The 23,275-nt window shown below is 43.7% G+C and overlaps 3 protein-coding genes across 10 annotated transcripts in view; 1 reads left to right on the plus strand and 2 right to left on the minus strand.

Annotated features, from left to right (window-relative positions):
* Positions 1 to 121: 121 nt before the first annotated feature.
* On the minus strand, positions 122 to 23,075 carry GTF2E2 (general transcription factor IIE subunit 2). 3 transcript variants are annotated; one of them, XM_072334407.1, is made up of 8 exons: positions 22,984 to 23,075; positions 22,018 to 22,184; positions 11,891 to 11,982; positions 11,236 to 11,343; positions 9,839 to 10,021; positions 9,294 to 9,387; positions 1,494 to 1,609; positions 122 to 473 (listed from the first exon to the last, which is right to left on the minus strand). In XM_072334407.1, the coding sequence occupies exons 2-8, from the start codon at positions 22,178 to 22,180 to the stop codon at positions 357 to 359; spliced, it is 873 nt and encodes a 290-aa protein (XP_072190508.1). In that variant the 5' UTR covers positions 22,181 to 22,184; positions 22,984 to 23,075; the 3' UTR covers positions 122 to 356. The 3 variants fall into 3 exon arrangements, with proteins under 3 accessions (XP_072190508.1, XP_072190506.1, XP_072190507.1); XM_072334405.1 differs by lacking the exon at positions 22,984 to 23,075 and adding an exon at positions 22,662 to 22,739; XM_072334406.1 differs by lacking the exon at positions 22,984 to 23,075 and adding an exon at positions 22,572 to 22,657.
* On the plus strand, positions 13,702 to 19,719 carry SMIM18 (small integral membrane protein 18). The gene is made up of 2 exons (XM_072334408.1): positions 13,702 to 13,813; positions 17,009 to 19,719. Exon 2 carries the CDS (start codon positions 17,054 to 17,056, stop codon positions 17,345 to 17,347), a length of 294 nt encoding a protein of 97 aa, XP_072190509.1. The 5' UTR covers positions 13,702 to 13,813; positions 17,009 to 17,053; the 3' UTR covers positions 17,348 to 19,719.
* WRN (WRN RecQ like helicase) overlaps positions 22,814 to 23,275 on the minus strand; it is a 42,053-nt gene continuing 41,591 nt past the window's right edge. For all 6 annotated transcript variants that reach the window (XM_072334400.1, XM_072334401.1, XM_072334399.1 and 3 more), the window contains one exon: positions 22,814 to 23,117. In XM_072334400.1, coding sequence (XP_072190501.1) covers positions 22,995 to 23,117 — 123 coding nt within the window. In that variant the 3' untranslated portion in view covers positions 22,814 to 22,994. The remainder of the gene's footprint in view (positions 23,118 to 23,275) is intronic.

The following is a 23,275-nucleotide window of genomic DNA, read 5'->3' on the forward strand; positions in this document are numbered from 1 at the left end:
GAAAGCTCCTCTTAAGTAATTCCAGGTAAACACCCATTAAGCAATGTAAAAGCAGAGTTAAGCAGTGAACAGGAACTCCTGTATTTCATGTTAAGCACCATTTATCACTCTATGCCAAGAGGCAATTTGAGCGAACCTTTTATTTGAAGACACATTTCCAATTAGCTAATTAAATTAAACTCTAAATTTAGTAGTCCAAACTTGCTTTTAAACTGATCTGCTCCATCTTGGCAGCCACTGGGATGAGGGAAACACATCACATTACTGTACAGAGTCAGTCTTCCTGCAAGCAGTCGCTGAGCCTGAGTGGCAAAAAGCCTGTGGAAAAACGTCTGTTTGCTTCAAAATCCAGCCAGTCACTGTTGGCCAGAAGTGACATCAGAGTAATCTTTCAAGACTCCAGCCAAATGGTCATTGTGAGTCTTAAATCGACGCTTCTTCTGAGAAGTGGGTTTCTTCCTCTGAGCAGGCGCCTAAAGGAAGAAATAAACAGTAGTTTATATTAAGATCTCCCTTCCAGCTGCAACATCCGACCTGATGTGGGACACACTGTGCTACCTGCAGCCTTTGCCTCACTGCAAAGGGGAGCTGTGCATGAAGAAGGGGTAGGCAGGAGGCGAGCTGTCTTTATTTATGCAGGAAGCAACTGTATTCAATTCAAATCTTGGCGGGGAATTGGCACTGGGGATGCGGCAGAGCCTCCTGGTATCTTGTGCACTGTAGGAGTGCTGGCAATTGTTTCAAAGTGGGATTTCTGAACACTCCCAGAGAGCTACCGAAGAAGGTAGAGAGCCCATAGCCACAATGATGTGCTCAAAGATACATAGAGAATAAGTGGAACACAAGAGAAGTGCCCACATTACAGCACGTGTTACATCCACTGTAGCAATGGCAGAAACCAGGAACAGATCCTGTGTGGAAGGGCTTTGTGAAGGGCCAGTCCGAAGCCAGGTGCAGAAGAGAAAAGAGATGGTAAGCCACATACCAGGAAATGTAAAAAGAAAAAAACAGCAGACTTGTTATAAGCCAGGAAGAAAGCATCTTTGGAGATCTTGCAGCCATTCCGGCCCACCAGTAAAGCATGAGCACACTGCACTCTGTCTGGGGAACAGCCTAAGAGCGGTGGGAGGCGGGTTACACAATTCCTATCAGCGTTTTCAAGGCTGTTCAGCAGAAAAGGGAAGAGAAAACCTTCTCCCAGAAGAGCTGCTATTGTTTTGCTCCTAACGTACTGTACAGCTTTAAGGAGAAGCTTCTACTTTGGAGTTCTCAGGGATTTTTGGCATTTGCCCTCTTCTTGATGTTGCTGGGATTACACTGGCTGAAACGAGTTATAAAAACACTGGCTGCAGCATTGTTTTTTTGCAGCTTCTTAAAACTGGTTGCGCTTCCTTGAGCTACATAAAGCAGCTGCGCATAGGCGCAGGAATTAACATCATGGGGTCAGCAAGGGGGGGAATTTTTCAGAAAGATCTGCAATTTGGATCTCTTACTATTCTCCGCGGTCCAGCTTCTCGCATGGAAGAAATACCCTGTCGTTTCAGGTACTCTTCAACTTTGTCCTCATCTATAGAATCCATGGGAATGCTCCTCCACAGCTTCCGAAACTCTGAAACACGAAACAAACCCTCGTTTCATAACAGTGAACAAACCATAGGCAAAGCTCTTGCACGGAAGGAAAGAAGAAACAGATCTGAGTTCAGACACTGAAGTACTCTGATACAGCAGCCTGCAATGCAGGTTTTGCTGCCAGCAGGCACCCAATTAGCACAGCCTTTACCCACTCTTAAAGTTGGATGCACTTCCAAAACCCACCACCAACAAAAGCTACCAATGCTTCGTGGAAAAAGATGAGCTGATTCACATCTGCATTAAGTGTACCCCAGCATCCCAGCTTCAGGGGCACCCACAGACAAAATGTGTCTGTTTAATGGTAATTTTCTGCAGCATCCATCCTTCTGCCTAGCGCCCCTGTGGCAGAGCAGACTGTTAGTGTGTTTTTTAAGCCTCAGTTCAAACGATCCTGGTGAAAGGTAATAACTAACCATAAATGGCAACTTCATTCACACATCTTCCACTGCCATTGTCATGGGAGACTTGCCATCTCATAGTCCAATTTACTGAAGATTGAAGACATTTAACTTCAGTGGTTGCAAGCTCCTTTATCACTGTAATCTAATACATACCATGCCGTATGGATAATAAATTACTAGAATTCTTCTGATGTTAAAAAGAAGAGAGATACCTTAAAAACCACAGCAGCAGGAAAAAAGGCAGAGACAGTAAGTCTTAATTAGAGCAGCTGCCATCTGCCTGAGCACTTTCTGCCTCATGTAAAGTTTCACAGAGCCTCTGGAATGCCTTCTCCCGGCAGCGGCTGGTACAGTTCTACCTCCCTTCATTCCCCAGGCAGTCAGTTAGATATATCCTGTCAGCAGGTTTGGCTAACAATCTATAAATAAAACACAAGGCGCACATAGCAACGCAAGACTAAATTTTCCCCTTTATTTCCAGATAAATTTAGTATACAGTTGTCAAAACAACCACAACTTCTGCATGCGTAAGAAGTTGTCCTATGCAGCAGGCGATGAAACACTCCAGTGACAATCTGCCACAAACACACCAGCTCTGGGCACACTGCAACTAAATGGTGCTGTATAGAGCCGTAAAGAGCAGAATTCTATCCTGTACTTGGGCCGTTCCCTTCCTAATGCATCTTGTTTTTCTCAGAATGGGCATGCCTTAAGTCTCAGCTCTTTCTTTTTCTTCCCATTGCCAACAGAAAGGGGCTGTTCGAGCTTCTCCGGAAACAAAAGAAAGGAATTCTGCCAGGGAAGAGCAGCAAATGTTCATTTTTGGTAACGCAGTGCTTTTTAGAACTAAGCCCCGTCACAGCACCACTTTTGGTTACAAGGAGATAGTGCTCAGCCCACTGCTCGTGTTCAGGCTGTGCAGCACAACAGAATCATTCAGACAGCAACTTTCAGATAACTTAATGCAAGGAGTGACACCGAAGTCAAAGCAACCTCTGTCCACTCAGCCACTTTTGGTGTGATTCCTGGCTTTTGGGGTATCTTGCGGTGCCTGCTCTCACAGTTCATCTCTCACCTCATCCTGTTGCAGCAGGTGGACAGGGCTGTGTTAAGAACAAAGCCAAACACACAGCGGACACTTCTAAGCAATAAGCACTCAGACATCAGTCTTAAAGGCTGCAGCCTGAGCAAGGATCCTAGTGCATCCCTCGGCCTGAGCAGGGCGTGCTCCTTCAAGCTCTTTCTCCCTGTCCTGAGCATCCAAGTGGGACTCAGCAGGACACTCAGACCCGCTTGGTGGCTGGAAATAAGGATATGATGGCTGTGCAAATTCAGTATCACACTTCTGCAAGAAACCATATTCCCAACCATGTGTTTCTGCAATTCATGCATGAAGTGAGAAGAGTGCATGTAAACACATAAATATTAAATAGATTCTAGGCAGAGATGCTTTCAGGCCATGCTGTGCTCTGCTGCCTTTAGTTCTGTGCAGACAAGCCCTTTGAGAGATGCAGGCAGTTCTCTTAAGATGTATGTGACAGGCACGTGCACACTGGGTGACAGTATCAAGAGAATTGGTCGCTCTGAACAAAACAGTGGTGGTCTTCTTACCATGTTGTGCTGCAAACACAAGTGACCTGTCTCCTTACTAGAGTGCACGATACATGGAAAAGTATGCTCTGATGCAAAAGCAACACCCAAAAAACAAAACACCAAGCGGAGGATAGGTACTTAAGGTTAACTAGCTTACATTCTTCTGGAGAACAGAAGTGAAAAATTAAACGCTAGAAAATAAATGGTCAGCTCTTGAAGGATTAACAACAACAGAAGTGCAGGCTACAGTTAATACCTAACCACAGCATTTTGCATTTCTTGTAATGCAGTGATTATACCATCATTACAGCTTCACATTCACCTTTTAAACTTGGTCAAGAAATATGAACTTAACAATCACCAAGAACCAATATCGCGATGCTAAAATGGGCTTCAAGTACAGATAGTTTAATTCATTAATTGGCCCCATCAGAATCACCGTACAGTACTCAGCCATTCTTTTTAAATACTCCTCCACCAATCAGGCAGCTTTCAGCACTGTAGCTTTGACTGCAGTAATTGCAGAAGAGCTTCTGTGGTGAAGTTCCACAGCCAGGAAAGTGGTAAATCACAATAAAACTGTCCCCTGGCAATATTCTGTGTTAAAGGGTTGGCTCAGAACAAAAAGAACAGCATAAAGGTGAGGATGCATTCACATGGATGTGCATACTTGTGGTTTGTATTCAGGGTTCCATCTAAAGAGCGAAGAAATACATCTATCATCTCATCACAAAACCGATTCCGTGTCGCAACAGATACTGAACTAAATGCAGGAAATGAAGAAAGAGAGCAGCTGGCTGGCTGGCAGTGAACCATTTCCATATTACCTGTCAGACTTATTCAGTCTCCAAGGACTATGCCCCTATCAGCTAGTGGAAGTTTAGACCTTGGGAATACACTGTGAACTACTGTGACATCCTCTCTGAAACATGAGAGCCTATGTGAAAAGCTGGCAGTAACCACCACTCCCAAGAAATAACCATCCACATTTCTGCCCCTCCAGGCCTAAAATCCATACCCTTAATCCATGTCAGGATGTGATTTCTCCAGCTACTTTGAGAAGAAACTGAATCACCATCACCCTGGCCTTTGATGCAACTCCTCGCAAAAAAGAGAGTCACCATCTGTAGTAGTTCATGAGAGGGGCCAGTGACAAGGAACTGGCCTGCAGAAACCTGGTGTGGAGAGCAGGAAGAGGACTGCTGAAGCAGAAAGCTCACCGCACACCAGGCTGCTCCAGCCAGGCACAGAGAACAGGTTCAGATGCATGCCTTCCTGCAACACATAAAACCACGGCAATCCTGAAGCACTTTCTATTTTCCTTCCCTATGTCCCATCAACTGCTGGGCGATCTTTATGCCAGCAGAGCATGGTGAAGGTGGTAGACTCTTTATTCAGAGTCAGAAAACTACTTTATAGCTAAGCCAGAACAAGTAACAATTATGGAAAGCAAGGGCCGTTCAGCAGTCAAGAAGGAAGGCTGCAGTTGACCACAGCAGGCTGCACTCAGACAAGCTGCCAACTCCTGTCACTTAAGCTGCTATGACAAGACAGAGAAGAGAAAAAATCCCCTGGAAAGAAATTTGCAAAGAGTTTCTGACCAAAGCAACACAGGGGCTGTGAAACCTTAGGGAGATCAGTATGTTTTCAGCAGAGGACTCCTAAGTCCTGACGGCAACGCAGATCTTCACCAAAACAGGCAGTGAGCTGCAGTTGCAGCACCCTGAGTGAGCAAATTCTGCTGGTCGCAGTATCTTGCAATTTGATCACTAAAATATTTCAACCCAGAGGCTTGGCTGAACTAGCACAACTCACAGGCTGCTCCCCTGCTTCTCCAGATAGTAAAGGAGGGAACAGGACTGACCGAAAGGCTACTTCAGTATTTGCTAACATCCCCAAGGTGTCTGCATGCACAGACTTAAAACAATGAACCTGGACCAGCAGGAAAAATACACAAAGCAGAACAGAGGGCAGCACAACAGAAGTTTTGTAAATGGCTTTCCTCTGTGAAATACCTGAGGGGTAAGGATGTTTCTGCAGCTTTACTGCCTGGGGTGCCTCATATACAAAAGCAATTTTCGCCACCATTCCCTGAGCTATTATAATCCAACACATTCTCCTTCTATAAATGCTTACATTTGGGAAACAGTGTCATGGGTAAGTGGCTGCACGGTGGCTTCCTGCAGCTTACCCTGCAGCTCTGATTGTCTTGCCCGCTCTTGCAAAAAGGTTGAGATGGCTTCTGGAGATAAACTTCTGTATCATACTGGTAATAAAATCTGTCAGAGATTAAAAACAGCTTAAGAGTCTTCACTGAGCTGAGCTAAAACCTGAGTACAGGACAAGAATGGACAACAACATTTCTGCGGAGAGGGCAGCAGGAAAGAAATTAGGAGCAGTAGGGAAGGTGAAATCCTGCTCTGTAACAGTTCTACAATTATACCAGGAAAAAAAAAAGGTGCCTGATTTTAAGTTAGTGCTTTGCCTGGACCATCTTGCAATTCAAGGCCAGAACTATAAGTCATCAACTGATCATGAGCAATTTTTATACTGTGAAATTTAATAGGCTTCATCCATTCTTTAAAATCTCTTCAAAGGTGCTTAGGAAGAATATTAAACATACGTATAATCAAATATCCACATTTCTGGGCACTACAGGATTTCCTACATTGCCTTCAGAGGTGAAAAACATCATCTCTAACAGTGCAGCAACTGCAGTGGCCTTTCAGCATTCAGGCCCTCAGTGAAAGCTTGCTTCACATGCAAAGTGCTCAGCCCCAGCACAAAAAGGCAGTGCTTGCCTTGGCTGAAGCACCTGAAATCAAGCCCTGCTTTTATAAACCCTTTCAGCTACACATTACTGACAGATTAATTAGTCAGGAAGTGAAGAAGGAACACATGCAATCTGAATCTTCTTTGGCTAATCACATAAGAGGAAGAACAAAAGCCGTTCCTCACTACACATACCTTCCCCAGTATCCTGGAGATCACGATATAGGTACTGCATTGCCGCTGAAGTACACTGGGGTTTGTTTTCAAAAGGGGAGAAAGAAAAGCTTGTTCAGCCACCAAAACAACTGCAGTCAGGGCAGAGGCAGGCACTGCCAGTTCGTCCCACTGCTTTAGGCAGCAACCTCCAAACTGCCTCACGCTCCTCTTTCTCTACTGAGTGGTGATAGAGCTCAGACAGCAAGGGGAGAGGAACCATGGAGGACAATAACCCCAGCCAACATATGCTCAAAACTGGAGAGTGTCATGGAGCAAAACCACGCACTGGAGTGCAGAGCCCTTACTTCTAAGGATAAGCATTAAACTAGAAACATATTTTGAACTATCATCAGTTGTTAGATCAAAGAGTCTGACAACACTTCAAGGCTTATTTGCAGCCTTCTAAAAAACTTAGTTTTAATGTTGCTGGAGATAATGAGCTGAAATAGCACTGCTAACGCAGGAACGTGTCATAGCTTATCCTGTACGGAGACAATTCTGCCAAGGACTCCCTAAGAGACGTGCTTCCAGGGCTCTGGAAACAATCTCAAAGCAAGACTGCTCAGGAAGGATGTTTTTTTTTCTCATCTCAGGATAACATGGCTGGAAAAAGGACCCATTCCAGCTGCAACAGCAAAGTGAGCCCACTCGGGAATGTTGTAAGAGTTGTGGCATATGCAGGCAGATCACAAATCGCACAAAAGAGAGATTTTTCCTCCTCCTCTATCAGAACAAAGCATCATCTTCTGCATGACAAAGAAAAGTCAAAAACAGCACAAAAGAACAACAAAAAAGTCCTTTTCTGCTCAGATGGGAACATGCTGCCACCTGCGGATGAAAGCAAGCAAGGCCATCTTGAACTACAAACACACTGCATGCTAGTTAGTGGTCCCTTCATCACAGACACTAGGGGCTTTCAGGCCTTTCCCGGTGGGAGACTGAGCCAAGCAGCTTAAACATTTCACGTTTTCTGTTGGTGTTTTTGTGTTTTGTTTTGTTGGGTTTTTTTTCAACAAAACATTTTCCCTTATTTTATAGCAAAGGTCTGCACTGCTGGTTCCTAACCACTGATCAGTGCCGCACGTGTGAGAATACATGAAGACTGTATATGAACAGCCTCGGATTTGTACTGACACCCCGACAGACCTGGTAGAATTCTTTTGAATTCTAATAAAATCTCAATAAAATGGACCCTTTGATTCCATTTCACAGCCAGTCCAGGAGTTACCATAAACCGGAAGCACTAGAATAGAGATTCTGCTAACACTTTTAGAATGGCTGGGTGCCAATTATCTGGAAAAGAAATGATCAGCAATTGGGAGTGTAATATAACCAGTAGCTGCTAAAAAACTTAAAGCTTTGTCTGCAATAGAGCTGATTTCTAAAGGTTCTGGCAAAGTTAGGAATCCTGAAAGCTGTGGGCTGATGGACTGAAGAAACACAATCTGAACAGGCTGACAGTATTAATGGTGAACTTGTAGGCATTTGGGAAGTTACAAACTCTCCAGTAAAGGCCGATTGAGGCTTACAATCCCTCATTTCATATACTGCTAGGACGCCCACTATAAAGAAACAAAGAAATTACAGTTTAAAATAATATTTTGAAGCTATTTTTATACTTTTAAATGCTGTAGGTGACATCTCCTAAATTATCTTTGTAGAACTAAGCTATTAACTAAATGAGAGTACAAGTCTGGTACGGAACAAAGAAGCTGCTTGATTCTGTTTAAAATAAAGAGTTTCTCTGAGTTATTCTAAGATAAAAGAGCTTTCCATTCTGTTCTATGGCCTTGCACATACAGCAGTTTAAGATCTGATGACAACTTTTTCCTTCTTTTACTATCATGTGACGCTTTGGAATATGGCTTCATGTGGCATGTTACAGAACAACAAGTGATCAACATTAAGTATTCATGTCCCTGAGCCATTTAAAATAAGGTCTATTACCAGGGAATGCATTCTCCCCTCTGTACTTACAGATATCTGATATTGGTTCTGATGTCATCATTGCAACACACCCTGACAGGCGTAACTAATTTCTGTAAATATATATATTATTGTATAACCTGTCCTCTTGCTGCTTTCAGCCAACAGGAACACTCATGTCAGAGGACTTTACCACTATTTGTTAGATAAAAAAATACACGCTGAAGCTCCGGAGCTCCACTCCCAGCTCTAGACAGCAGCACCAGCCCTCACTCAGGGTGCCCTCCCAGTCGTAAACCAACTCTTCCCAGTACATTTGCTCACATCTCCTCCCAGTCTGCTTGTTCCTTTTCTTCAATTCCTGGTTCCTCATTGCATTCACCAACAAAAGTACGTGACTAATAAACTGGGACAAAAAGCAGCACACAAACCCAAAAGAAATTCCACTGTTCTTCATCTGCGTTTCTGCAGCAAAATGTTAGATGTCATCTAAGCTACAGATGGGCAACTCTTAATCTTTTCTGTTCAGCTACACTTGAATTGTAGGGCTCCTGGTGCCACGTACCAATGCCTCCAGTAGAAAACAGAGGTTATTAACCCTGAACTTGTTTGCTAGTCTTGTTATCCTCACATTAATATAAACCATTCTGCTGACAGAATATAGATACACCAATAATTTCATATCACATTAAAAGACATTCAGCTGTCTAAGCTGAATTTAAACCATGGATACAGATGTAAATAAACACTTACCATCGTCCACAGAGAAATGACAGCTCTTGTCATTGTAGTAAAGAAGTTGCCTCTTATCAGGGCGGGTAACAAAGAGAATTTGGTCCCCTAAAGCCTTGAAAACAAATGCAAAAAGAAAAGACCCCAAATCAGTTCTATTTTAAGAATAACAGACCCAGATCCTGTTCTACAAAGAGATCAATGAATCGGAGAGCAGCGAAGAAACAAGCAATAAAAAGCATCCAAAGCGGACACCATCAATAAATGCATTAATAAAGCAAAGACAAGATAAGGAGGGCTGAGATCAAGATATGAAAGCACAATTAAGTGCCTTCAGTTGCAACATAGTAGGTAAAGCACCTCTTGTGAGAAAGCTTTGACAGCTGTGCTGAGATGTCAGGTCAATTCTAAACATAAAGGACGACGTACAGGAAAAGGTACAAAATCAGATCTTCTGAGTCACCAAAAGAACAAAAAGAACTCAGAAAATTCTCTCTTAGCTTTTACCTCTCCTTTGAGAACCTATCCAGAAGAGTTCTGCTGAAGCCCAGACAAGAGTGACTCACCTTTATAGCTTTATGTGCATTGGGCAGTCCTTCCTCAATTTCTTCTAAAAAGATTCCTCCCAGCCCTTGCTGGTCATGCTTGTCCAGGAGCCTGAGCAGAGCCTTTTTATCTTTCAAGTTGTACTTGGGTTTGAAAGCAAACTTCCCATCTATAACTTCAATTTTTGGATTGTTGACTAGTGCCTGTAATAGGAATATACATTTTAAACCTTGAAAGAGAGAACAAACTAGTACTTCAATAGCTACAATACGTCAGCCACGTGTTATAGCTGACAGTTTGGAGGTTTGAATTTGAAACAAATTTTAAATCCTTGGATCTCAGATGCAGCCTGGGCATAAATCACTGCAACACACAGCACAACATACTCATGGTGCCGCTTCACAGTGAAGACGACCAGAAACTCATGGACAACTGAAATGACTTAAGATCTGCTCCAAGTCAGTTTTGCTGTGCACGCTGTGCCATCGCGGACTACCAACACAGAGATAATCTTATATAAGCTTTTTGGTTCAGTCTCAGTATTCTAATTCGTTATGGAAACAACCTGGAGCTACTCTTCAAAGCTTTCCGTGGAGCCAAGTTTTCATGATAGCAGCATTGCCAGTTTTCTGTTCACCAGAATATTAGTATTAATTAAAAACATAACTTAAAACATCCTAGTTTTACTACAGAGATTTCCCCCAGCATGTGTCAACAGCCTTTACTACTTTGTTGCAAGGATTCTAAGTATGATATCAGCAAAACCAGATCTCGCTGAAGTATAAATACCAAATATGGGGTTTTGTTGATTTATTAGTCTTGAAATGCCATGATGACATTTGGATCAATTAAGCACGAAGATGAACACAGCAGGAAGTTTCAGTGACTCTGCAAGAATGAAACCTAGCATAAATCATGAAACTGATGAACTCCAGCAGGGGACCTTTGAGATCTATTACCCCACAATTCCAGACACAGATTTCACAACAGAATTCTTCAATTCAGTAAACAACAAAGATCTGAAAGTATGAATTTTAAGGCTTTCACTTAAGTAATTTGAAATCTTTGATACTGACAGGGCTCTCTGCTTGAACTCTGTTTAGAAGAAATTTCTTTAAGAAAAAACCAGCTGGTGCATATAAGATTAGCAATGAAGAAATTCACCTCAATTACAACTTACTCTTTGCTCTACTAACAGCAATTCTAATTGACCCTTAGAAACATCAGAATAGCTTTCATTTCAGTTATTTCAATAACTGAGACAAGAGACAAGAGAAATAAGAGACAAGACAAATCACGAATCAATGCAGCTTCTCAAAAGCAAAACTTCAATATTTATAGAGTCTGTAATTAAATAAACATATACAGCTCAGGTTTATCGCTATCTTTCAGTCTCCAATCAAAAGCTTTTCTTTACCTCATTCATTAACCACTGCTTCTGTTTGAGTCCAATATCTAAATGCTGTGTTTCATCCAAAATCTCTTCTAGTGTTAATGGATGCGTATCACCACGCTGGTGCCGAGTCTGGAAAAATAAAGAGGATCTATCAGTGATCTCTAGTTCTTTATTCAGCAGCTCAATTACCACAGGGTAACAAAAACTGGCAGAAGGTGATGACACAACAATTTCTGCGAAACCAAGAGAGACACAGCACACGGGGCATATCAGTACCAACTTTGGGTCTCTAAAGGTGATGAGAAAAATCAGTTTGTATCAGCTGAGATAAATGACAAAATTATCTGTCAAGCAGCAAATTACAAGTTATTTTGATAAACAGCTCATGAATCCTGAAAGTTGACAGCATCTTCAAATTCCTATTTCTAATGCAAACAAAAACCATTCTCCTTTTTTTAAGCAGACCTGGAATAATGGGGATTCCAGTAATGAAGCAGCATAATGGGCCTTTTGTTTACTCACGACATTTTAAATTGAACAGCCCAGTTTCCTGAAATTCTTGCTCTTGTGCAGTAAAGAAATCTCCAAGTCTGAAACATTCAGCATCTTCTTACTATCACAGAGAATAACTAAAGCATTTCCAAACATTATACTTTTATACTTGAAACCACTGTACCTTCATGTAATTCACTATTTTTGCAAGGACTCCAAACTTGTAGCCAGAGCTTCCTGAAAGGGCTTTCAAATTAAATGAGCCATTGCTGTGATCTACAAAAGGAGAAAATAAACACATTAACAATGCTTTCAACAACCCCTGTCAGAACCTACTTCTACAGCCAACAACAGAAACACTTCAGGAGCAGTCACTCTCAGAAGGGTCTGTGATATAAGGATGGGGATACAGACATGCAGCTACCTGCTGGCTCCAGAATGCTTCTGAGCAGAACTCTCCATCCAGTAAAGTAAGGCTGTGTTTATCAAGATGACTGATCAGCGCGTTGCCCTGCTCACACAAGTACCCAGTATCCCCTTCTGCTACTAAGCCTGCTTCTACCTTCAAGTACCACAAGGACTGTTCCAGCACAACATTTGTTTCAGCTTTCTCGTAAGGTTGAGTCAATGCCACTGTATTAACTGCATAATGCAGTACGTTAACTAGAAATATCCACTAACCACTACCAGAAGCCACAGGTCCATTACCAGCATAACGTTGCTCAAATCTAACAGTAATAGCTTTTCAGATTTTTAACTTCTCCAGAGAAGCAAAATTCCCCTCCATGTCATCACGGGTTTGTGGGTTATTTTTTTGTGTTTATTTTTTCTAATCCACTGTAGATTTCAAGATCAGTATCTGCATCTATTCCTACTGGTTCTGTGAAAAATAAGTGGAGGGACAGGAAAGAGTAATGGAAGCACCTCAGCTGCAGGAGAGGCTGCTGAGTGAAGGCTTTGCCATGCTGGGCAGCTGGAGGGCACACATGGGAGTTGTAACAAGGAGAGGAAGAGCTCAGGTGCTCATGGGGGGAGACGTACTGCCAAATGCACCAGATAGAAACAGTGACGTTCACTGGGTTTAAGTTTAGCATCCTCACTAAGTTCCTCATGGGAAAAGCAGATTAAGCTTCCAAAGTCACCATGGCACAGCTGAATTTCGTTAACGTCTCTCCCACTGCATCTCAGCCTACTTCTTAAGTTGATCTGTAAGTCACTAATGAAAGGCAACACGAAGTGGGAATCTGGGATGCAGTCAAATAAACCCACTTTCAGTAATTACTGTAAAGACTGATACAGCACCTGGCATTAGTGTGGAGAGAAGGTAATTCCAAACCCCACACTCAGGAACTGCACATTCTGAAGCAATTCCACGACATTTTAATGGAGGCTTTACACAGCCATGTGCCAGTTCTGAAATTAACACAGGATAACCAGCAGAACCGCAGCTACATAAGAACATTTTATTCTGCTTACTAAATTAAGAGAGAAACAACAAAAGCCAGCTCCCCATACAAACCCCGCCTACAAAGATTTTCCCCTACAGGATCACAGAAAAGCAATTACTTTGAAGGAAATGTTGTAAAATCATACACACAATGAGAGACGGGCAGTGTCTAAAACAAAGATCAGGGCTGGGCTACAGCTAAGACTACTTATCACGTATTTGTTTTGTCAGTTGAATCTCGAAGATTATCTTGTTCAATCTGCTTGCCTGCAGTCCCTGAAGCTTCCCCCATCACCCCCCCACACCGAGCCAGGCTGGCCCTGCAGGGAGGAACACCCAAAACGTCACAGCCCGAGTCCCAGAGCAAAGCAGATAGCTCAGGGCCGCTGCCCTGTACCCCTTGGCTAACAAGCTCATCGTGTGCAGTAAGCATCCCAAAAATGAAGCGTAGGAAGGAGTGGCTTCTTAATCCAAGCAGTAAGAGCCTATCTGTGAATGATTTCCTCCTGGGGGTGGGGGGAGATGGAAATGAGCATAAAGGAAGTTGTCAGCAGCACCACACGTCGGCCAATCGCAGCACAGCTCCATCTTAGCTGTGCCATAGGCTGCATTAAAACAGGGAACGGCACGGCGCTCGCTCAGCATCCTTACAGACAAGAGGTAGGTGCACATTATTTTATAATGCTGTCTTACGTTCATCTTAATTGCTGCAAGAAAATACACCCGTAACATATGAGCCTGTAAAAAGCCTCTTGCAACAAAGATGGTTTTTCTCTAGGTTTAGCTGGATTTTATTCTGTTTCAACACGGGGTGCTTGCCTTGCGCTGTCAGACACTCACCGGCTGTGTGCTAATGGCAAACTGATGACCACTCCATCTTAGAGACAAGCTAACCCAGCGAGCCCAGATTCAGGAAACAAAATGGGTTTGATGCTTACTGGCAAGGCCGCTTGCTTTCGGCAGCCTCACTCTCATTACCGAGCGTGCGTTTTTGCAGAAAAGACATGGAAGGCATTTTCCTTCCAGAGCAATTAATTAGGGCTGAAATGTAACAAATGTATCTCACAGATGGGTATTTTGTAAACCTCACCAATTGCTAAAAGAAACGCGTGTTTGTGGGTGTGCTAGAAACATGTTCCAGAAATCAGTACGTTAGTGTAGGAAGACAACCCCTGTGGGTATTATTATCGCTGTCAATACTGGAGCACTGGGTACCACACTAAAAGGTGAAAATGCACTGAGATTTGTAAATGCTGTTACGCCAAGATACCAATTATGGCTTCTTAAACAGGACTTCCTCAGCACTGCTCTGAAATCATTTATTTTTTGCCAGTCATTTTCCTCTTTATAGAGCCAAATCATTAAACATTTAACTCACTAAATGATGCAGGAGCTGAACCGCATACAAACTGAACTGGCTTACAATATGAATTTAAATTGTGCCTTTATGAACGAAGTAAACCTGTGTGAAGTCAGCCCATTTTCTGACAGCTTTCAAAGATGCTACTCTCATTAGCGCTGCACTAATTCCAAGGGCTTAGCAACGGTTCCTTCAGCCTTGTACTCTGGTAATCACAGCGAGCAGCAGCTGATGTTTACGTGCCCAGCCCTACAGCCTCAACTACAAAGTGAAGAGAGGAAGCAGTGGGTAAGGTACAGCAATTCCCCCATAAGTATCTGTAGCAAATGCTAGAGACAGGGCTCCTTCTCAGCAGCAACGCTGCTCTGTTTCAATTAGATCCAGTGAAGATGGAAAGATAAAGAGCAAAGAGTGTAACTGTTAAATGATCACAGTAAGACGTACATCACAAGCTGACCTGGCTGTACCATCCTGGCTTTTATTAATATGCCTTTCTTTATAAATAATGGCACTAAAATAATGACAAACCATTTAACTGCTTTAAGGAACCTGTTTCAGCAGATACCACCACAGTTCTCCTTTGCCACTTCTTGTTCTTTTGGACAGTCTCAAGTTTTCACTTCCTCACCAGGCTGACTACATGGCTGGGATATGTAAGGTTGAATAAAGCACTTACAGGCACAGTTTAATGAACAAAATATTGGTGTTGACACTTGATTCTGCCATTTTAATCACCAAATTAACTACATGTAAATAGTCTGGACTATTTTTCAATGAATATGGGAAAGTTTCCACTTTTTGCTTCATGCTGAAAGCAAAAATCTTTCATTCATTAAGTCACAGAAATCAGACTCCAGGTTTCTACGCAGTTAATGCTTTCTTAGCTCTTCCACCTTCCACAACCCGTGTTTTCCAGAGCACCTGAACAAACAAAAGTGTATTTTGGAGCTGCCTGCTATCTGGCACACACTGACCAATGAGTCTACACGCCAGGCAGGGGCTGGCACCCCGGGTACTGCACAGCACCCCACTGTACCCAAAACCTTGCTGCTTTCTCAACAGATTCAGATAACTGTATTCTATCTCCTCCTCCCACATTTGGTTTTCAATTGCTGGAAGATTATTACCTCATCTTAAGCCAGATACACACAAGTTACTGTAGCTCTTTAGATACATTTTTATTACTTTAAGACCATATACCAAAAGTACTGCAAGTTCCTTCTGTTTTGGGAGACAAAGGCAGGGAAAGAAGGAAACTGGGGAAAGACACCCAATGCAAAGATGTTATTGCCAAACATCTCATCTGCTGTAACTCAGAGAAATTCAGAGACAGACAAAACTGCTTTTTGTTCTAGATAAACTGCAGCAATCACTGAGACACTGCTTACTTTCACATTCCCTAGCAGTGGCCCTTCTGAGACAGACCATCTTGACAGCAATATGACTCATGCCAAAGGCGTATCTGCTGAAGCCAGCTTCTCATTTTCTCCCTCCCACGCCACAGCCTTGCCTCCTGTTGGTACAAACAGGCAGCGCTGGAAAAGGGACGGCAGTTAATTGGAGAAGGTGGCTGAAAACAAGAGAGCAGGTCTCAGAAGGGGTTGGGCTGATTGTTCCTTCCATCCATCCTAATGCTCACAGCACAGACTTATGGGTGGTCCTCTACGGAGCCAGGAGTTGGACTCAATGATCTTAAGGTTTCCCTTCCAACTCGGGATACTCTGTGATTCTATGAAACATGCTAAGAGTTATCAAGGCAGCTGAATGAGGGAGCTGCATTCCTCAAGCTGAGAATTCTCATCACCAGCAGGAACAGCTGGGAATAAGCATCTCAGGAGATCTGGGTGGGCTTATTTTGTTTTTGTTTTTAGGTTGGGAAGGTTTTGCAGAGTTAACCAGTCAGTACTAACAGGCAAATACAGAATGAGGAGTTTTCAGAAGCCAGGATTATTTTTGTGTAAGGTGAAGGACAATGAAAAGCTCAGCCCCATTCTTTGGAAAATCCTCCAAGGCAGCTACAATTTACCCTTAAAAAAAAAAAAGGTTTATGTCGATAGAGGAGGAAAAAAGCACACAGGAAAGCATGCAAACTCCAATGACATTGAGAAAGTTCTTCTAAGCACTGCTTTCGAATCACAAAAGAACTCTGAGTCAACAGTAAGGACAGACAGGTTGCTGAAATCACTGTACATACAGAAAACTGTAAACTTCTCATCCTCACATGTACTTGTAAAATGAACTGTTTTAGTCTGGAATAACCGACGCTACTTCATACATTAGGGAACAGTAATCAGCTTTCCAGACCAACTGCCAAGTTGTACCTTTTGGTTTGATACTTTGAGAGCAAGCATGTGTATTCAGCGATGTATTTTTGTAAGATGTGTGAGAACAAAGTCTGAGATAAATCTTTTCCAATTTGGGACTAAAAAAAAAACCAAACACCACAGCACGTCCTTGATAACAGAGTCCTCAACAGCTTTGTTTTTCTGTTTCAGCCCTCAAACCTGTGACAGGGAATACGCTGAGACAACTCTTCAGGAATGGCAACCCTCAACGCCACTCACTGGAACGAGACAACATCCATTTACCAGTACCTGGGCTTTCAAGTGCAAAAAATCTACCCTTTTCATGATAACTGGAACACTGCCTGCTTTGTTATTCTGATCATATTCATCTTCACTGTAGTTTCTCTGGTGGTGCTGGCTTTCCTCTATGAAATGCTAGACTGCTGCTGCTGTGTGAAAAATAAAACTGTGAAAGACTTGGAGAACGAACCCAACCCTGTTAGAGCGATGCTGAACAGCTTCAGAAAGCGTGAAACGGAGGTGGTGTAGGAAAGGCTGATCATCAGCACGCGGAGATCATTTAACACCTTGAACAAAACCACTTGTACCTTATGGATCAACGAGTTACATGCTTTTTTTTTCCTTCTTTTTTTTTCTTCTTTTGAACTTAAATAGAACGGCAACTGCTACTATTACATCTCCAGATGTGAACTTAAACAGTTAGCAAAGGCTTTCTGAGCACTTAGCTGAAGGACAATCTGTTGCATTGTAATGGGGAAAGAAAAGTTCTTCGTTTTTAAATGAATTTTTGTTGTTCATACTGAGTTACTAGAGTAGATCCTTGACTACCTGAACAGTGTTGCTTGACATGCATAAAATTATGTTGTTTAGCAGGAGAAAACACTTAGAAAAATGCTCAACAATCAAATCCTACGTGGCACAATGATAGAGCACTGTCCTCCCACTGGGAGGAATCACACAGGGCCAAGACAGACATAAGGGATTAGAGAAAAACAGATGCAAGACAGAAGGATTCAAAGGCAAGAGATGCCACGAGACAGCAGAGCCTTGTGTGCATTTTTGCCTTCAGCAGGGTTGTTCTTACTATGGGTTCAGCACTTTAAGAAAATAGTGGGAACCAGAATTAAATTCATCCTTAAAATAGCCTTTTCTAACCTCCTACAGTATAATTTGACCCCTTCTCCCTCCTTTCTCCCATTTCAAAGAACCACACTCCCTTTACTTCATCTTCAACCTGTTTAATGACTTCTGAGCGTTGAGACATGACTACTGCACTACCTTAAGACTACCTGACTGCATCTACAAAAGCACACTCAAGTTGGATCACGGCCTAGAAGAAGCAGGGTCATCTTTCTGTCCCAAGGCTGCTGCCTCTATGCCAACTATAACACTACAGGGAATATGACATATTGATTTATCTTATTCCTATCTCATTTTCTCAAAGCTGAACTACAGCTGACAGAGCTTTTGCCAGAACACAGGCTGACAGACTGCAATCTTTCCAGAGCAGTGACAGTAATTTTCCCCAGCCAGCACGCAGTTCTCAGGTGTAGGTATGTTTCACAAAGGAGGCCACATCATGATAAGCCTAGCACAAGAGAAAAGGGGATGGATGCACTGCAAGACGCGACTTTGTTTTGCACAACTGCACTTCAGCTGACTTCATCAGCCTGCAGATACATTCCACAGTTTACCCTCTCAGCTCTCTCAGAAGCTGACCACGTAAAACTTGGTACTACCAGCTTTCACCTCTAACTTACCGCATCATTCCTCTGAAAACCTACAGATGCAACAAAATACAAACAGTAAAGCTTTGTTTTTAAAAATTACAACTGTAATAGCAACAATCAACAGTGCGGCCTTCAGTACAGCCTGTTAAGTCTCTGCCTTGCTGCTGGACACAGAGAGAAGCACGCCAGAAGGAAACATCCCAACCAAACTAAAGCTACATGTGGGACAAGATATTTAATTACATAAACAAATGATACCCTTGACATTAGAGAAACAAAATCTACTGAACAAATGAGTAAGCTACTGATCCTGCTGCCTTATCCCCATCAGAAATACCTCAGTGCCATGACCACTACCCTCAATCTTTTTTCTTTTCTTCTTTTCTTTTTTTTTCTTTTTAAATACATAACTCCCACTCTCAGGGTTACTATGCCTAAGCTCCAAAAGATTTAGACACACACATACACCAGACGGCTCACCAATTCAACTCATGTTCTTCTTGGTCAGTAAGATGGAATAAAACACAGGCCACTGCTACCCAAAAAAAATCCAATGGTTCGTCCAGAAAAGCCATCTCCTTCCTGACACATTTACTACTGCAAACATTTATCTTCCACAGAGTTACTACCATCACACCTTGCCAGTACCAGCCTCACATGCAGCAAATGCTCTTAACTGAAACTGAACTATAAGCACAACCAATGGAAGTGAACATCCCAAGTACAAGGCAAATGAGGACACGCAACAAGACACAATGAAGATGACGATGTCAGTGCTGCCTTCTGGACTGGGGAGGCATCTCGTTATTTTCTACCATATTTCAGTCAGGCCATGAAGAACTGGCATCCTGCACAGGAGAAGGCAGCATGTGGGAAGTAATACTAGCTTCTGGGACACTGGTTTTGTGTTCTCACGCCTTCCTGAAAAGCACATGCAACAGGAAGTCCTGGGACTCTCTCCAGCTGCTCATTTAATGGGTCTGCATAGGAGGCAGCGAACAAGGAACCAAGAAGAAAGATGTCCCCCTGCGCAGCTCCAGAGCCTCGGGAGAATTCTTTTCCTCACATAAAGGAAAGCTGTGAAAAAGCTCCCAGAGATTTCAGCTCTTGCTGACCAAGACCACCGAGACACAGATTTCAAGATAAAGACTTCCCATTGATCAATAAATAGAAATCAAAAGATATGATCCTTTTTGTTTCTTTTCCCATCACTATTCTGAAGTGAGTAAACAATGCAGTTTGCAGTTTTGTCTGATTTAACTTGTTCAAATAATAGTTTTTAGGCAACAGTGACAACTGTTCTCGCTGGAAACTCGCACTGAATCTTCAGGCACAGGCTACATTTATCTGCGTGGTCCTCTGAGGATTAGCATGGTCTTCATGCCCCACCTTCCCAAATGAGAGCTAAAGGCAAATCCTCTGAGTCAGAATCAAAGAATGATGAGGGATTTGGATGCTCTGCAGAACCAAGGATTACTTGTGCTCACACACATTCACTGGGACATTAACTATTATCTTTATTGGGACTACACAACAGAACTAGGAATAGTTCTCTTAGTTTTCACTTTTCCCAAGGCAAAGGGGGGTGGGAATTCTTCAGCATCACTTTTTACTCCGTCTCCCCAGATCTCTCTCTGCCATACGCACATCCTGACAGGTACCTGCCAATCTGATGATTCAAATAAAAACTGGGTTTTGAGGCAGAGAACTTGGACTCCGCAGCACCACAGGGCAACTGGTATGTTGTCTGTGGCTGCTTGACCCCTTCAGCCATTCGGCTCCCTGCACACCTTTTCTGAACCAGTTCCTAAGAACAAGAGAGAGAAAAGCTGGTTCACTCTCCATTTCTCTTCTTCAACCCTTGATGATTCTGCAGTAGTTAGTAAATACATGGAAAAAGGACAGGAGATAGGCTCACTGTATGTAAAAGTTATAAAAATCCTGAAAGCTTTCTGAAATGGTCTAGAACAAAGCCAGCACCATTAAAGATTAAGCATATCTCCTCACAGTCATGCATTCTCATGTACAAAACCACCAACAAACCTAGCCCACAAAACAAATCACGCTCTTTACTCAGCTGCTTGCCCACACAGCCACTCAAGACCTCCAAAACAAATCACATGCAAACTGTGTCCATTACTCCTTCCCCATAAACCCTTCTTACTTAGGAGGTGAATACTAAGACATCCCATGGATGTTTTTTGGAGGTCAGCACAGCAAAAGCGACAAATAGAAACCTCACCTCTCCTGATTTATTTTCAGATATCTGGTTGATAGCATGATTTGGTTTCCTTAAGGCTCTGAGAAGCTGAAGATACACAAGCTCCCTACTCTTCCCCTCGACCAGAAGATGCTGTGCTCCTCCCATCATCCTTGCTATTTTAACTAGCAATAGGAAGAGAAGGAATGGCCTCAAGTTGCACCAGGGGAGGTTTAGCCTTGATATTAGAAGTCCTTCTCCAAAAGAGTGGTTGGGCACTGGAATGAGCTGCCCAGGGAGGTGGTGGAGTCACTGAGCCTAGAGCTCTTCAAGAGACGTGCAGATGTGGTACTAAGGAACGTGGTTTAGTGGGTAAGTGGGTGGTAGGGGGATGGCTGACCTGGCTGATGATCTTAGAGATGCTTTCCAAACTGCTGTGATTTCTCTCTGCTATTATTAGTTCTACTGTGGTTTTGTGTTTGTTTGGTTTTGAGTTTAGAAGAGTTGCACACTGCACTCAAAATGTAAGCGTGCAATGCGTTTACACAACAGCATTACTGTGTATTCCAGTAACTCCTGACGTTTACCCTTAAGAGCACATCAGTGAATTGTGTCAAGGTTTGCAGAGCTACTCATAGTGCCCCCAAATTACCCTTCCCACAAAAGGAAACAGAGAGCAGAGCACCATGTGCACACAAATCCTCTCCGTACTGCACTTCTTATGTGCTCATACTCATTCTTGCAGCACTCTTAAGAACAACTTACTTTAAGAGGTATGTTGTCAGCTGTGCCACCACTGCAGGGAAACAATGGAATTCCTGACTAAGGCAGAAAATAAACCTATGGGTGTCCTAGCGTTAACGAACAAGAATTAGCTCCCAGATAAAAGGAGAACTGCTAAGCACAACGCACCAGCCAGACATGACAGATTACAAGATTCACCTCATGCTTTTAGTTGATAAAATTAAGTTTTCAGCACCCGCTCAGTAGCATTTGCTGACATCCACCAAGCAAAATCCAGCTTCCTACAAAGTAATGTTCTGGCAGTAACAATTCCTCCAACTGAGTAACAGCAAGCAAGTCACAGTACGATGTCTGACCTTACAGGTAGTGGATGTATTCTTTCACATTGTGCGCTGTATTTCTTAGTAAAAAGAGACAATTTAAGAAAGACCACAGCTAGCAGAACTCACAGACTGTCTGATGCAAACACACAACAGGCAGATGGTGGAAAACCCAGAGGCGTTCAGCAGGGCACTGTTACCAACCTGAGCTCTGTTTTGAGCTCGATGGGCCACCTTGCTCTACCTTTACTTTTTTCTTCTTTGAGCTCGAGGGTTCAGTGGCTGACGCCGGGCGTTTCTCCACCGCAGGCGTAGAGAGGGCATGCTTTCGGAACAGCTCTCGCTCCCTCAGTAGGCTTGGATCCATAACTCTATCCAGGAAACCAGCAAAGAGAAAGGGGAATTAGAGGGCCACGATAAGGATACGGCTATCTATTGACGAAGGCTTTTATCCGTTGCCCGCATCCTTCTCTTTCTGCGCCAACTTGACGGACCGGCACCAAGACACAAGGCGATGCTCCGGCAGATCCGAGCCGGCCCTCAGCCTACCACAGAACGAGGGGCAGCGCCAGGTCCCGACACCCGTCCCCCAGCGGCCTCACGCGACCGACGGACGGCGGAGTCCCCACACGACCGTCACGTCCCGCAGCCTGCCGCCCGGGCGGAGCGAGGCCAGGTAGGCCCCCGCCGAGAGGCTATCGGCCATACCCACACCGAAGCGGCTCCCTCCCCCGGCGCAAACCCCTCAAAGCACTGACCCGCCCGCCGCCTGACGAGCCCCGGTTAAGCCCTGCCCCAGCCGGGGGCTGCCGCCCGCTGCCCCCCGTTGCCTGGCCCTGCCGCCTCACCCGCCCGCCAGCACCAGGCGCAGGCCGAGCCGCGCCGCTCCGCTCCTATTGGGCAACGCCGCGCTCCCAGCGGCCCCCGCGCCGCCACCCGCCCCGCCCCGCAGTGGGCAGCGCCGGATGAGGCGCGACCGCTAAAGATGGCGGAGGGGGCTGGAGGCTGCCTCGGCTTGGTTTAATTACGGATTTCACATAGTGAACAAAAGCGTAGACTTGGTTTTCAGTTCAAATACGTCTCGCAAGGGAGAGGAAAAAAAAAACTTAAGCATCGTTGCTTCATGTAAAAGAGCTGCTGGTGTAGTCTGTCCAATATTTGTACACGTACAAAACTAATCTTCAGTTGAAGATCCCTCTTCTTGTGTCTGCTTTGTGTTTCTTGGTCTGGGGCACAGAGCGAACAGGGGCTGCTGAGGCTCCAAACCACGTGGGCACCTTCCTCTTAGCCGGGGGCTGGGAGCTCTGCAAAGAGAAACAGGTGTGGAAAAAAAACCAACCACATTTCTACATCCGGTTGTAACTTCCAGCTCTGCACCTCAAACAGCGGTTGTCAGGAGACACCCATCAACCTCATGAGGGCAGTGGAAGGCTCTTAAAATGGACTTAAAACTGATGTTCTG

This window comes from Excalfactoria chinensis, chromosome 4 (genome assembly GCF_039878825.1).
Source record: "Excalfactoria chinensis isolate bCotChi1 chromosome 4, bCotChi1.hap2, whole genome shotgun sequence".
Lineage (NCBI taxonomy): Eukaryota > Metazoa > Chordata > Aves > Galliformes > Phasianidae > Excalfactoria > Excalfactoria chinensis.

Bases quoted from the DNA above. Each gene is read 5' to 3' on its own strand.
- GTF2E2 (XM_072334407.1), bottom strand. From the start codon at position 22,180: ATGGATCCAAGCCTACTGAGGGAGCGAGAGCTGTTCCGAAAGCATGCC. The intron at 11,344-11,890 runs GTACAGTGGTTT...TTATTTTTCCAG, and splicing joins AAATAGTGAATTACATGAAG to ACTCGGCACCAGCGTGGTGA. The intron at 9,388-9,838 runs GTGAGTCACTCT...TTTGTTTTCAAG, and splicing joins ATGCACATAAAGCTATAAAG to GCTTTAGGGGACCAAATTCT.
- SMIM18 (XM_072334408.1), top strand. From the start codon at position 17,054: ATGGCAACCCTCAACGCCACTCACTGGAACGAGACAACATCCATTTAC.